At 45.6% G+C, this 16,104-nt stretch overlaps 1 protein-coding gene across 1 annotated transcript in view; it reads left to right on the top strand.

The window, feature by feature from the left end:
• Positions 1 to 16,104, top strand: part of DNAI1 (dynein axonemal intermediate chain 1) — a 293,696-nt gene that overhangs the window by 116,305 nt on the left and 161,287 nt on the right. Inside the window, exons 14-15 of the mRNA XM_065406605.1 lie at positions 11,017 to 11,106; positions 14,960 to 15,047. Coding sequence (XP_065262677.1) covers positions 11,017 to 11,106; positions 14,960 to 15,047 — 178 coding nt within the window. The remainder of the gene's footprint in view (positions 1 to 11,016; positions 11,107 to 14,959; positions 15,048 to 16,104) is intronic.

The following is a 16,104-nucleotide window of genomic DNA, read 5'->3' as shown; positions in this document are numbered from 1 at the left end:
CCTTAGAGGTTTTTAAGGCCCAGCTTGACAAAGCCCTGGCTGGGATGATTTAGTTGGGGATTGGTCCTGCTTTGAGCAGGGGGTTGGACTAGATGATCTCCTGAGGTCCCTTCCAACCCTGATATTCTGTGATTCTGTGATTATTTTGGGCTCAGCCAACCCTGCCCTGCCACATCTGTTGGAGGAATTAAAAGGCAGGGAATTGCTCATTTGGGTGGTAGAGTTGGAGGTGAGCAGACTAGCAGCCCACAGCTCCAGCAGCGCAGTGGGAAGCCTAAAGACTCTGACACAGCTACCCCAAAGGGGCCCTCCCTGAGGAAAGGGAGGACCCACCCCAGAGACAACCAGAGAGGGAAGTATCCTGTGGACCTTGGCCACTGGTAACTCCCTCTTATTTCTTTTGATTTGGATTTCCCCACCAAGTGGACTAAGCTTGGGCAGGATGAGCGGAAGAGGCCCAGGGAGGACAGCCTTAAGCAGCCTTGGTGGCCAGACCACTGGTAACCCAAAGGGCCCTGGGTTGGAGCCTGGTGGAGTGGAGGGCCTGGGCTCCCCTCCCCATAGGCAGCCAGGGGTTGCAGCCAGGGCCACTAGGCCATGCTCCCCAACCAGACTCTGAGTGAGGACCATTACACTTGGTTTTAGTGGAGTTACTCCTGGGGTGCAAGAGAGGAGGATCAGTCCCTGTGACTCCCAGAACGATGCAGCCAGTGAAGAATCCACAGGTGCTACTGCTGAGAGAGAAATGTTCTTTGAAGGAACGTTCTCCTCAGGCTAACGGTGACAATGGCATTTACTCCACACTGGGTCCTCAAAATAACCCACTGGAACAATCTCAGTACTGGTGTCCTCTTTAAAGCACCCCGCCTTGGCCGTGGCTGAGATGGCATAGCAGAGTTCTGTGCTACCTCTCTTGCTGGCTGGCAAAGAGAGCTTGCAAGAGCAGCAGAGAAGCAAACAGCAGAAAGGCTTGTAGCAGAGCCTTTTTGCTGCCTGATGCTACTGAAACCAGCGGAGGCATTTGTAACTTAGTGTCCATGCGAGGGGCTGCCATCTGACACCAGTTGCGCTTGAGAAAGGAGAAAACACTGGCTGCCTCTACACGAGAATAAAGCCATCAAAGAGCTCCACGCCCAGGAACCAAACAACCGACAGCCTCAGTAAGAGAGCTGGTGACAGATCTCCCACTCGCTGGGAGACAGTGGTCCCTCTTCATTCTCAGCTCCTGCTCCTTGTCTGCTCCTCCATAGGTGGTACCTCAGGCTATCGAAGCAGCATGCTGAAAATCTCTCCCTCCTGGTTCTAGGGTTGCCAACTTTCTAATCACACCACACTGAACACCCATGCCCATGCTCCACCCCTTCTCAGAGGCCCCATCCCCCGCTCATTCCATTCCCCCCTCCCTCCATTGCTCACTGTACCCCATCCTCACTCACTTTCACCGGGCTAGGGGAGGGGCTATGGACTCTGGGCCGGGAGTGCAGGCTCTGGGGTGGGGCCGGAGATGAGGGGTTTGGGATGTAGGAGGGGGCTCCGGGCTGGACCCAGGGGTTGGGGTGCGTGTATGTGTGTGCGGGGTCCCAGTGGCGATTACTGTGGGCAACCCTAAATGCCCACTGCACCAATTCACCACTGTTTCCAAAGGTCAGGTGCTCTCGTGTCCCCTTACCAAACCCATGAGCTACCCTGGCCCTCTTTATCTGGGATGTTTATTAAAAGGAAAGCCATGGATGCAAAGGACATCTGTTAAGGACAAGATATTTGAGTGAGTTCCTAAACATACTTTAGATAGCATTGGACCTTTGGACCTCAAAGGGATGTATTAAACCTGCCAGACAGATGAAGAAAGCACAAGTAGACTGAGAAGTAATGGGACCTTTGGCAGTTTGTACATTCATCAAGAAGCAGAGAGGAAAGGTAAGTAAATTCTGGAGTCTTAAGCTTTTTCTCCCTAAAGCAGACAGTATAAACAGACATTTAAATATTACTGGTTCACGTAGTGGAAGAGGCATTCACAGCAGACAGCCTCTATTGAATGGTTACTGAGGTGGGGGAATGTTTACTTTATAAACGCACTGAGCAGATCCATTCTGTCATGTCTCATAATTTTACAGTAAACCATCAGTGTGCGCTTCGATAAACGACGGCAGCGCATCCGAGAATTCTGCTCTGCCAATCTGTTCTCTCATCTGCGGATTAATGTCATAGATGAAAACATTTGCCTTTAAAAGGGTATCTAGATTTTCACTGTAGGAATATTTTTCTATTGCATATGTTTTTGGAGTTTTTATGTAAATCAGATTAATTATTTATATATGCATTGCTCCATCAGTCTCCATTCAGAGTCATAAGACATATTTACTGTACAAAGAAGACTATTGAAGTCTAGTCTAGTGAGTGAACAAAGCAGTCACAATGTGGTTAAACATGATATGAGGCAATTCATGCTGGGTGAAACCAAATTTTAAATTGGATAAAACATCCATTTCTGAAGCTAGGAAACTATTTATTTTCTGAGGCCCAAAGGTGGGGACAAAGGATGAGGTAGCTTAAAAATATTAGATTTCCATTAGGGACCTGAGAACAAATTCAAGTCAGTTTTATTTGCAGAGGTTTCATGGCCAATACCTGGTTATGGCAACACTGGCCGTTATATTTCATCTGCTTTTGTTCGTACTGCCTGTACCATGACCTGACAGGGTTTCTACTGCCAAAACCACATGTAGTAGTGGGGATGATACTCTGAGTAATGATGTGACCCCAGCCATCTCCCTGTGACTTAATGAGATATTGTGACCTAATGTTGTGGGATTTGAAATCTTCAATGAACTATCACAGCAATTTAAAGTCCTTCCTTAGCTTCTGAGTCAAAATGAGACATCTGGTCTCATCACAGCCTTTTCCTTTATCCCAAACCCACCGTGGAACATATGTCTCATAGAGAGGGATGTAAAAAGCAACAGAGGGTCCTGTGGCACCTTTAAGACTAACAGAAGTATTGGGAGCATAAGCTTTCGTGGGTAAGAACCTCACTTCTTCAGATGCAAGTAATGGATGTGGTCCACTCCCAATAATAGATGAGGAGGTGTCAATTCCAGGAGAGGAAAAGCTGCTTCTGTAATGAGCTTTTCCTCTCCTGGAATTGACACCTCCTCATCCATTATTGGGAGTGGACGACATCCACCCTGATTGAATTGGCCCTGTCAACACTGGTTCTCCACTTGCGAAGTAACTCCCTGCTCTCCATGTGTCAGTATAGAATGCCTGCATCTGTAACTTTCACTCTATGCATCCGAAGAAGTGAGGTTTTTACCCACGAAAGCTTATGCCCAAATTAATCTGTTAGTCTTTAAGGTGCCACCAGACTCCTTGTTGTGTTCATATAGAGAAGAGTTATTGATATCATAGGAAGGAATTGCACAGCATTTTAGATTTCCTGCATGAATAATCTTGGTTTTCCTCAGTGTGTGTCTGTCACGCATTGTCTGACATTTAGGGCCTTGGCAGGTCAAGAGGCATGCCACACAGTTTGTCATGATCGCAAGATTCTGCGAGAGGGGTTCATGCCTGTATACAGGTATTCTCCTCAGAGATTGAGGGGCATTGGCAGAACTGTGGAGGGGAAGTATCACAGTGGCTGCCTGCAAAGGATTGAAGTCAGACATACCAGGGAAAAATGTGGCCAATTATGTTTTAATGAAGCTAGCGGCAAACACCCTTACATTTAACAAATGCTAAACTTGCTCACCATTTCTTGTAAAGGGACACTGTCCGGATGATAGGAATTTTCCTACCCGTTCAGACAAGTGGTCCACCTAGTCTGGTATCCTGTCTCCAGAAGTAGCCAGTAGCAGCTTCTTCAGAGGAAGGTGATAGTATCCTTGTAATAGATTAGAGAATAATCTGTTTATAGGGGAAGTGACATGCTAACCTTGGTGAGGATGAAGGTTTATACCCTTTATTTTCCTTTTATCCCATCAAGTGTAACTTTATATATTGTCATTATCTGTATAAATATTCAATCCTTTTGGAATTCTGGTAAGCTCTTGCCTCAACTGCAGCTTGTGGCAATGAGTTCCACAGGCTATTTCTGCATTGCACAAAAATAGGTTAAAGAGAACATTAAAAAGAAAAAACAAACATGTTTCCTTGCTTCTGTTACTAATAACATCTTACTCAGTAACGCTGAATAATTTTAAAAATCTCATTGACTCTTGTGCATTTATTTTGCCTGTTTACTCTAAACTTTGCATTTCTTTGAGCTTCCTGTTCAGTTTTGGTTTTGTTTACGGACAGGTTTTAGGTAATTTCACTCTTACGTTCTCACGAGCTGTCTGGGTTGAAAACAAGGGGAAGTTTTAAAAGATACAAAAATGAACTCCCAAATCATTTTAAAGGGTGAAAGATTTGGAGAGGACACCATACAAATTTCTCCATTTCTTCTCTCTGCCCCAAACCAGACATTGTTTTTATTATGAATTACTGTAAAAATACTTGTGTCTATTTACATAAATAAGGGAAAAAAGCAATAAATCCTTGATGAAATGTGTACTAAATGGATGTGTTTTTTACAGCAAATTATAGTGATTTTTATCTCAGGAGGCAAAATTTTTTGTATTTGGTAGCAAAGAATTGTGCAAACACTTCAGATGTGGTTCTTCCTTGTTACCTATGTCGTAAGTGAACCTTTGTGTATATTATCATGCTGCCAAAATACTGGATCATTATCACATGCTTGTATAAGGAATTAAGTTCTCAGCACATACCTAGACACCTTGTGTGCTAGTAAAATGATTGCCATGACACACCCAGCATGGATGCGGCTAATGAAAGGAAGTTTATCTCATGTTCACAAACCCCCGGTAAAAAAGGGGACAGACAGGCAATTCTGTTCGAGTATCATGAAGGCTGTAAATGAAACTGGCAAAAGTTTATGGGATTCCGGGAGCAGCAACACCTCCTCCCCCTGCCAAAAACAGTGAAGGTGTTGGAGGGATTGAGTTATGAAGGAAGATTAAAAGAGCTAAGTGCCAAATTCTGCTTTCCAAAATTCAATGGGATGCGCTGGTGCTCATCTGAGGACAGACTTTGGCCCTCCATGTGCAGACTTTGGCCCAACAGTATTCAAAGTGTGCAAACACCAGTGCCGGTGTGATGTTGTATAGGGTGGGGCAAGGGGTTACAGCTTGGAATAATGGAAGGAAATTGATCGGCTGGTCAGCTCCAGATTGGACTACGTACTGTGGACACATGGCTAGGACTCCGTCTGGAGACTCGGTGAAACTTCAGCTCGTGTGTAATGTGGCTGCTCACTCGCTCGGGCCATAGCTACACTTAAAACACTACAGCACCACTGCATCTGCGCTGCTGGAGCACTTCATTGTAGATACTCACTATGGTATGGGAGGGGTTTTCCTGTCACTGTAGTTAATCCACCTCCCCGAGAGGCGGTAGTTAGGTTAATGGAAGAATTCTTCCATTGAACTAGCGCTGTCTAAATTGGGAGCTAGGGCATGGCTACACTTGCAGATGTAGATGCTGTGAGGAAACCCGCCTTTGGAGAGCGCAGTAGGGAAAGCGCTGCAGTCTGTCCACACTGACAGTTGCCTGCGCACTGGCGTGGCCACATTTGCGGCACTTGCAGTGGCATTGGGAGCGGTGCATTATGGGCAGCGATGCCAGCATGCAAGTGACTGCAACGTGCTTTTCAAATAGGGGTGGATGGGGTGGAGTGTGACAGGGAGTGTGTTGTGTGTATGTGTGGGGGGGAGAGAGTGGGTTTTTGGGGGGCTGAGAGCATGTCAGCATGCTGTCTTGTAAGTTCAGACAGCAGCAGACCTCCTCCTCCCCCTCGCCTCTCTCTCTCTCACACACACAGCATTCCACAGTAATGGCTTGCATGCCGGCTGTCAGAAATGGAGCTTTGAAAGGGCATTTCTGCATTCCTACAGGAGTTCAAAACAATGACAAGAGTGGCCACTTGACTTAAGGGGATTATGGGACGTTTCCGGAGGCCGATCAGAGCGCAGTAAGGCAACACCTCGTTCACACTGGCGTCACAGCACTACAGCGGGGGCGCAGCAAACGTTATTCCTCTCATCGAGGTGGAGTACCAGCAGCGCTGTAGCCACGGAGTCAGAGCACTCTACGTGCCTTGCCAGTGTGGACAGGGAGTGAGCTATGGTGCCCGGGGCTCCTTTATTGTGCTGTAACTCGCAAGCCAAGCCCTTAGAGTAGCTTAACTACATTAAGCCAGTGTAGCTGGGTAGACCTAACTTTTCAGTCTAGACCAGCTTGTCTACACAGGGACACTTAGAAAAGTCAATCTGAATTAACTAAAGCTGTGAATTTAAAGTGGATTCATTCAACCCCTATGTGGGTGCTCTTTTTCAGAATTAAAGTGGCCTTAATTTGGTTTAACTAAACCACTTGAAAAGTTAATTCAGGTTAACTTTTCTGAGCAGCCCCATGTAGACAAGTCGTTAGTGCTGATTCTTGTAAGGAGCACAACACATCTGTGCTCTGTATCTGCACTTTACGTCCAGATACAATTCAAGTTGTTTTTGATCTGTAAATTCTAAATGTTTTTCGTCTTGGCTACCTTAGAAACCATTTTCTCCCAGTGTGATCCTGCACTGAGACTCTGGAGTGAACAGCAGTAGTACTTTGGTGGCATGGTGGCAGGTATTTTCTATGAGAAGATCTCGACTCAGGATGTTGCTTCCCTTACTTCGATCTGAGTCAATTGGCTTTAAAGGCTTATCTGTTTTCCCAGGCCTTTGAGGAGGAGATGGGTTGAAGAAGGTGTACATGAGTTAAGCGGGTGGGGTGATTACCTCAATGGGTTGGACAAATGAAGAAGAGCTTGTTATATGACGATAAGTTAAAGTTTAGGCTCCATTTTCAAAAGCAGCCTTTAATTTGGGGTATCTCCATTTTAGGTGCCCAACTTTAGATACCTAGGGCTTGATTTTTTTTTTTTTGTGTGTAAAGCTGTCAGCAGCCAGCTTGCCTTGCCACCCCTTCACTAATTCAGAGAACAGCTTAGCAGCTAGCATACATGAAGCAACCATTACGGAGAGCGTGACAGAGACCGGGTAGAACATACTCTCAATCACACTTCCTATAACAGTGTTGACAATAGATCTGGCTCATCTTCCTTAGGCCACGTCTACACTACCCGCCGGATCGGCGGGTAGTAATCGATCTATCGGGGATCGATTTATCGCGTCTCGTCTAGACGCGATAAATCAATCCCCGAATCGACACCCGTACTCCACCTCAGCAGGAGGAGTAAGCGGAGTCGACGGGGGAGCCCCGGCAGTCGACTTGCCGCCGTGTCGACATCCAGGTAAGTTGAACTAAGATACTTCAACTTCAGCTACGCGAATAGCGTAGCTGAAGTTGCGTATCTTAGATCGATTCCGCCCCCCCCCCCCCCCCCCCAGTGTAGACCAGCCCTTAGCATCAGATGAAGGGGTCTGACCAAGGGAGTATCCAACGCTGACAACCATTGTCATCAACGGGTGCTGCCCTAGGTAGATGGATCTGAAATGGATGCTCTCAGCAATTTTGATGCCTTGCAAAACAGCGCTGTCGGTACATACCATTGAAAAGAAGTGACTCTAACCTAATTAGCACTTTTATTTTTGGGTATATCATATTGTGCAATTCCATTTATGCAAGATAGAACAGAGCAGTGCTGGCACATACTGCCTGTGACCTGTAATAGTTGCTGCTCATACGATAGCCCTTCTGGTCCAAGAGAGTTATAAGCCTGCTACTCAGTTTTCAATCACATGTCATGGCCATATAGGGAGCGTATCAAAATATGCTGAAATGGATTTCCTCAACTTTCATTTTTAGTTCCTCAGAACAGTGTGTTTTTCACTAGAGGATTAATTTCTCTTCAGTGAGTCTCTTGCTTAGTTTTCATGCTCTATAGGGCTTCATAATACAAACAACTTTTTTTTTTTACAGGATCAACACTTTTTTCCCCAAGGGAGCAATACCAAAAAACCAAGTACCCATAATTACAATATTGAGAATACAGCTTCCTTTTTGGAAATAGATGCCACATAAATAGATTGTCGTAGATGAAGTATTTAGTATGCTCTGCGATAATCAGATTAATTTTTAATGCATGATGTTTAGAGAAATAGATGTAGTGTGGTACTCGGACAGAGACAAATACACCATTGAAATCATAGGAACAGTCTTTGTAAGTTATTGTGCCCAGTCTCTGCTGATAGATGCCCCCAGAACTATAAGTGGGCAGATGTTGTGACAGGTCATCCTTTACTCTTCAGTCTTATTGGATTTCAGGATCATAAAATTGGATCAATCTTAGTGCTTTTGGGCTCACTGAAATGTCTCTTATAAATCTCAAAACATTTCTCCTTGTTCTAATCTCTGTCACTGAGCAGTCACAGTCAAAAGGCTAATCTTCTTAGGAGGCAGATAAATGCTCTGAAGTAGTAGAGAGAATTTACCCTTTCTTTTTTGAAGGGTGAAATTTCCTCTAGAGCAAGGTCTAGGCACCACTTACGCCCCTTGGGTCCCCCTGCTGGCCCTCTGCACAGGGCTGAATCTCATTCCTTGAGTATAAATGTCCCAATAAACAACACACAGGGCCCCATCCTGTTTTCATTGAAATCTATTGCAATGCTCCTATTGACTTCAACAGGATCTGCAGCCAGCCCATCAACAGCAATTTATTTATACTCTGGCATCTGATCCCTCCTGCAATACATTGAAAGATGTCTTGATTCTTAAATGTATTTCTTTACTTGAACTTAATGCTTGCAAAGGGGCCCAGGCGCTGAAGTCCTCCCATCCAGCTACAGGTAGAGCAAGAGCAGTAACGCAAGGAAAAGCTCCAGATAAATCAGCAGTGGTGTTTGTGCATCATGGGACATTTGAATAGTGAGCATGGGCTGGTGAGGATGCTAATCCTTGGGCTACAAGTGATGAGGGAGCTCCTCCCCTCCAGCTGTTTTCTGTGAGCTCTTGTGCAGGACCCAGTCTGGTAAGCTTGTTTAGAGCACGCCCACTGGACCAGGGCCAGCAGGTGAGCCGAGCAGAGGAATGCCTATGTTCTCCTGGACTGTGCATCGCTCTGCGGTTTAGCTGCCCAAGTGACTGGTGTGGGGTTTCAGTGTACATGCACAGAAGCAGAAACATAGGCACCTGCAGAACCTTTGCTGCAAAAATTCAGGCACTAAGGGAGTTTAGACACCTACAGTGTTTGGGAGCAGCTGAGCGGGGGGTTTGTGGGGACTGATTCTGGGATTTAGGCACCTGAAGTGGCAATTAGGCACCTAACTCCTTTTGTGAATCTAGCGCTAGAATTTTTCCACAATTTAATTGTGGTCGTGTCCAAAACCCACTGCTGGTAGGTGCTGTAGAGACGTAGACAGCACAGGCCATATCCTGGGGAGCCTATAAGCAAAGCGCCTGATTGTTCAAGCAGCTCTAAAATACCAACTCTTTCTTACCGATCCCTTAGGCCCCCGTCCTGCAGTTTGAGCTGTACAGGCGGACGCCTGCCTCCCATTGACTTCAGCTGGATTCTGTGGGGGTGTAAAAGGTTGCCCACGTGGAGTCCCATTGAAATCAACAGAGCCTCACATGGGTGCAGGGCTCTGTCTGTATGGATTGGATCGCAGGGTCAATGCACTGCAGGGGGGGGTGTTACCCGGGGTTCTTTCAACCCAAAGCTCTTGGTAACTTTACTCTGTGCGAGGAGGTGTCAGGAAATAAATCAGGGGAGACACGGCCGTCCGACCGATAGATGGCTGGCAAAAACAGGACAACACAAGAGTGCTTTCACTTAAGGCTAAACCTTTACTTAGTCTCAAGCACTTACACACGTCCGCAACAAGATTAGTAAAACACCCCCAACCCTTGATAATTACCAAAGCTGAGTGTGGCTCTCGAGTGGCACAGCGGCAGCCCGTCTGCCGGTGGGGAACACAAGATGCATCCAGAGGGAGAGCCCAGTCCCCAAACGAGTCCCCTTATTTATACATTAGTAATAGAATGACATGTCCCTTAAAGAAACCTTGTTAAGTAAGCAGTTTCAAGCAAGAGGTTCCTTCTGATTATTGATTAACCAGGTGTGGGTTTTTCCAGAACTTGCAGCTTTGAGACCTCAGTAGACATTCCTGGGGCATATCCTACTCTTTTAAAACGCATGTATCAGCAACTTCAACACAATTCTTACCGGGAAGGAAGCAGGGTCAAGCTGCCCCTTCCGTGGCACCCCAAAACCCCCTCCCCTCCTGCCTTGGTCAAGCTGAGTTTGCTGAATGGCCAATTTACAGCTTGCTGACTAGGTTGCTTTTTAACAATAAACCATAGTGGTTTTAGGCACTTTACTGGTTTGCCAAAATCTCCCCGTACGGGGGGGAGTGGCAGAGGGTTTCAGTGAGCGGAAGAATCTCTTGTGTCTCACGTCTGTGGCAAGTCTGATCTGGATGACTAGAATCTGCCTCTGATATCACAGCTGGAAAGAACTAGCCACAAGAGTGACAGAGAGAGGGGCTGATAAGAAGGGTGAAATACTGTATGATGTTGGCTGCTTATAAAACTGTCTAGGAAAAACAGGTGAGTGTGAATAGGACCAAAGTCCACGCCATCAGGCTCCCTTTAACCTCCTCAGCCCCATGTCAACTGCAAGAGGGGGTGCCAATGGGGGGGTAGTGCTAAATGTGGAGTGCTTCAACTGAAAGGAAACTCACTCATTTAGGAGGGACAGCTCAGTGGTTTGAGCATAGGCCTGCTAAACCCAGGGTTGTGAGTTCAGTCCTTGAGGGGACTATTTAGGGATCTGGGCAAAAATCAGTACTTGGTCCTGCTAGTGAAGATAGGGGGCTGGACTCAATGACCTTCCAGTTTTATGAGATAGGTGTATCTCCATATGATTTGAAACATCCATCTTAGCGAGTGCTCTGTAGTTATCCCCTGCTGAGTGCTTCCGTGCCAACCATGAGTGTTGTGTTTGGGCTTTTTTAGGTCAAATGGCAGAAGGATGACCTGGACAATAATTTGAACTTCTTCTCCATCTCTTCAGATGGGCGGATTGTATCATGGACTTTAGTTAAGGTAAATGTTATGTTATGATATTTTCTCCCTTGCTGAATTGAAGCAAATTATTTATGAAGTTCAAAAGTAATAATAATATATCAAGTGCACTAATTACCTCAGCCACCTTGTCTCTCTTATTATTATATCTTTTATTGGACCAACTTCTGTTGGGAAGACCCAGACCTGAAGAAGAGCTCTGCGTAGGTTGACAACTTCTCTCTCGCCAACAGAAGTTGGTCCAAGGAAAGATATTACCTCCCCCACCTTGTCTCGTTCATGTCCTGAGACCAACCCGGCTTCATGAACACTGCAAACAACAGTGTTATAATAATGAGTTAGGCATAAAAAGAAGAGGTTGTTAATGATCAACAGTGCAATAGTTCCAATGTGAGCCTTTAAAACTTGTCATTGGGTTTTAGTGTTAAACTTCTTGAAGTGAACAGGGACAGCCCACACCTCTTTGAGCACCAAACCCTTGGTCCTGCATGCAGCATTGGTAAGCAGGCTGTGTGCAGATCAGTGGGCTCTCAGGGGGAGGGGTTGTCTTCCACCAGGTTGCTTTGAAGTTGCCAGAATCCAGTGTGATTCACTGCACAGAACACCCACCGTTAATGAGAGATCTGACTGTAGAATGGACCTCTTTCTATTTTTCCCTCCACTACCGAAAAATTACCCTATTAGGAAATGATTATCTAAAGAGGTCAGATTTGTGAAATCCAGGAAGTGATTGGGAAGGCTTCAACTTGCTCAGCAACACAACTAACTTTTCCTTTTGAAGGTGCAACTTAGGAAAATAGGTTTGGCAGTTTGTCCCAAAACCTCAATACCCCTTCTCTTCTTGTTGGCACAAAATAAAAAATGGCTTCTTGCTTGAGGATTTCAGTGTCCTTTATTTCACAATCAACTGGATAACCTTAAGATACATAGAAGCTTAAAGCTCTAGAGCTACATCCTCAGGGAAGCAAAGAAATTTCTTTATAAGGGGTTCTCCTGTTGATGTAGGTAATCCACCACCCTGACAGGTAGTAGGTAGATTGACAGAAGAATTCCATTTCAGGGAATTTAGCATCTGCCAGAAAAGTTTGATGCTAATTACCAGCGATGCCGGGGTTTTATAAACCAGTGCCACCTCCTGTTCATGATGCCATTCTCAGTTCTATACTGATTATAGAGAGGTGATTCTGGTTATCAGCCTGCTGTACGGGCAAGCATTAGACTGGGCCTCCCCCTACTAGGCATGCGACAGCCCAACACTGTCGAACTGGGAAGTCTTCCTCCAAACCATGTCAGTGCTATTTGACAGCCTCCCAAATCCAGTATGGCAACTATGAATATCTGGTAATGCCCTTCGGGCTGACCAATGCCTCGGCCACCTTCCAACATAAATGATGTGTTCCGAGACATATTGGACCAGTGCATAATAGTATACCTAGATGACATATTGGTCCTCTTTGACGATGCAGAACAGCATACCACTCACATCAAAATGGTGCTGGAATGCTTACGGCAGCCTGGCCTTTATGCCGAGCTCAAGAAGTGTGCTTTCAATTAGGCTTCCACAGAGTTCTTCGGCTTTGTCTTATCCCCAGAAAGGATCCAGATGGACCCACGCAAGCTCCAAGCTGTCCATGATTGGCCGGTTCCCCACTCTGTATGTGACCCGCAACGCTTCCTGAGGTGCACCAATTTTTATTGAGGATTTATACCAATTTTTTCAAAACAAATGGAGCCCCCTCACTGCTCTCCTTTGGAAATATGCCCAATTCTATTGGTCTTCCAATGCCCATCATGCATTCAATCAGCTGAAACTTCCCTTCAGTACTGCACCCTAATTGGCTCACCCAGACATCATGCAAGCCTTCATTGTAGAAGCTGATGTGTCCAGCATGGCGATAGGGGCTGTCCTCTCCAAATGACTTGGTCCTGAACAAGTATTACACCCGTGCACTGAAGCTCACCCCACAGAGTTAAGCTACGAAATACTGGCTAAGGAACTTCTGGTGATAAAAAAAACTCCGTTGCAGAATTGTGTCACTGCCTGGAAGGAGCTCACCACCCGGTCCAGGTATTCACTGATCATAAAAATACAGAGTACCTCCATGGGGTGAAGGCCTTAAACCAACGACAGCTTCAGTGGGCCCTGTTTTTCTCACAATTTGATTTTTGTCATCACATATGGCCACAAAACCAAAAACGTCAAGGCTGATGCCCTGTCCCGAAGATATGGTATCAATCCAGGAGCCCCCACCCAGGGACCAACCCTCATTCTCAAATCCCATAACTTTCTCAGCTTAGCTTTTCACCAGGATATACTCATACTGATACGCTCTGCCTCAGGAATTCTGCCTGATGAACAAGTCATTATCAATAAGCAACTGCATGAGTCCCAGGAAAGGATCACATACATGAGGGACCGCATTTATGTTCCCCTGGGACCTGCAAGTGTTGCAGTCCTGCAGCTATGCCACGACTTTCCTCTAGGAGGACACTTTTAGGGCTTTAAGACCGAATGATTAATATCCCACCCTTTTTAGTGGTCCCTGGTGTTCCCCATGATACAATCATTCATTGCCTCCTGTGATGTTTGTGCCTGTGCCAACACACCATACCACAAGCCCTGCAGTCTCCTCCAGCCCTTGGACACCCCATCTAAACCCTGTGCAGCTACCTTATTGTAGAATTACCAGAATCCAACAAATTTACAACAGTTTTGACAGTAGAGGGCTACTTTACCAAAATGGCCCACTTCATCCCCTGCACAGGCTTCCTTTCTGCTGCAGAGACAGCCCAGCTATGGATTAGCGATCCCATCTGCCTCCACAGCCTTTCAGAGCGCATCACCTCCCATCAAGGGTGTCAATTCATGGCCCGGTTCTGGCGCAAGGCCTTGTGCCTGCTGGAGGTTTGCACATGTCTTTTCTCTACTTACCATCCCCAGTCAAAGGGCCAAGCAAATCCTCAAGCAGTGTCTGCGACATTACATCACTCATCGCCAGGATGATTGGTCCTCACGGCTCCCTTACACAGAGTTTGCATAGACACACGGTCTGCCTTGTTGTAGGGTCAAAGCTTTTGTACCAACTATGGGTATCACCCCTAATTCCACCTGCAATTACCCCCAATTACCCAGCTGTCTCAGCCTAGTACAGGGGATTTTTCCCTCTGCATAGTTAAGTTTCAAAGCTGTGTTAAGTCAATGTTGAGTTGTAAACTTTTGAAAGAACCACCATAACATTTTGTTCAGAGTTACAAACAACCTCCATTCCTGAGGTGGTCGTTACTCTCAGGTTCTACTGTAAATATTAGTATTATCCTCATCTTACTGATGGAGAAACTGATGTAGACTTTAATGGCTAGATAGATGAAGGCTTTCATTTCCTAAACCTTTTGCTCATACTGAGTGCCTCTCTTTTTTAATTGGGGGGGCTGGGGCGGAACGTGCCCAACCTGAAATACCATTGAGAGACACTGAAGTCAACAAAAGCTGCAGGTGATCAGGATTTCTGCAAAAAAAATCAGGCCACTTAATAGGTGCTTAAATGATGTAGTTGTCTCGCCCAAGTTTGAAAATTTTGACCCAAGAAACGAGGGTGTGTGTAACCTGGGTGTGTGCACATGGGTGTCCTGCTGTGATAAGGTCCCAATAGAGTCCATGAGTGGTAGAGACTCTCTATCCTGGGGAAGGGAAGCAAAGCTCGCAGTAAGTGAAACACAGCTTTAGCAAGCTGCCGGCTGCTGGCATGAAATGACAAGTAATTTCATGTTTCGCTTTTTAAAATTCTTCAAGAAAACGTGCTATTTCCAAGCAATGACAGTCTCTGTATTGTCACCACAAAGACACTTATTAATCTGAAGTCTCCTCTGCCTGCAGAATGAGCTGGTTCATTCAGATGTCATCAAGCTGTCAGTAGAGGGAACAACGATGGAAGGGCCAGAGGGACTGCAGCTGCAAACAATTGGTATGAGCCCAAGTTCTCACCATCCTGATAATTAGTGACACCAAACCTCTAATCACTCATCCATAGAAATTAAAGCAGAGCGCTCTCCCAGTGTGAGGTGATGGGGAGAGAGACTCTTACAGAAAGGTTACTCCTCTTGTCTGTTAGCTGATCTAAGTCTACTGCATGTGAAGGTGTAATTGTAGGGTAGGCATGCCCACTCTAGCTTCAATCTAGCTCATGAGAACATAAGAGTTGCCACCCTGGGTCAGACCAGTGGTCCATCTTGCCCAGTATCCTGTCTTCTGACAGTGGCCCGTACCAGAGCTTCAGGTGGAGTGTTCAGAACAGGGCATTTTTTGAGTGAGTCTCTCTGTCTTCTACTCCCGGCTTCTGGCAATCAGAAGTTTAGGGTCGCCCTGAGCTTGGGGTTGCGTCCCATCCAACTTGATTAATTGCCGTTGATGGATCTGTCCTCCAGTAACTTAACTAGTTTTTTTTCAACCCAGATTTGATTTTTAGCCTTCACTACATCCCAAGGCAATGAGTTCCACAGGTTAGCTATGCGTTGTGTGAAAAAGTACTTCTTAATGTTTGTATTAAACCTGATGTCCATTAATTTCATCAGGTGACCCCTGATGTTTGTATTGTGGGACAGGGTAAATAACAGTTCTCTAGTCACTTTTTCCACACCATTCTTGATTTTATAGACCTCTATCATATCTCCTGTTCTCTAAAATGAACAGTCCTAATATTTTTGTTCTCGCCTCGTATGAAAGCCATTCCATACTCTTGATCATCTTTGTTGCCCTTCTCTGAACCTTTTCCAATTCCGCTGTATTTGTTTTGAGTTGAGGTGATCAGAACAGGACACAAAGTATTCAGGGTGTGGGTGCACCAGGGATTTATATAGAGGCATTATGATATTTTCTGTTTTATTATCTATCCCTTTCCTAATAGTTCCTCACATTCTATTAGCGTTTTTGACCTATTCTGTGCATTGAGCTAAAGTTTTCAGAGAACTGTCCATGGCAACTCCAAGATCTCTTTCTTGAGTGGTAACATGTAATTTAGAACT

The sequence above is a fragment of the Emys orbicularis genome, chromosome 6 (genome assembly GCF_028017835.1).
Source record: "Emys orbicularis isolate rEmyOrb1 chromosome 6, rEmyOrb1.hap1, whole genome shotgun sequence".
Taxonomy (NCBI): domain Eukaryota; kingdom Metazoa; phylum Chordata; order Testudines; family Emydidae; genus Emys; species Emys orbicularis.
This window is presented reverse-complemented; position numbering and strand designations above follow the sequence as displayed.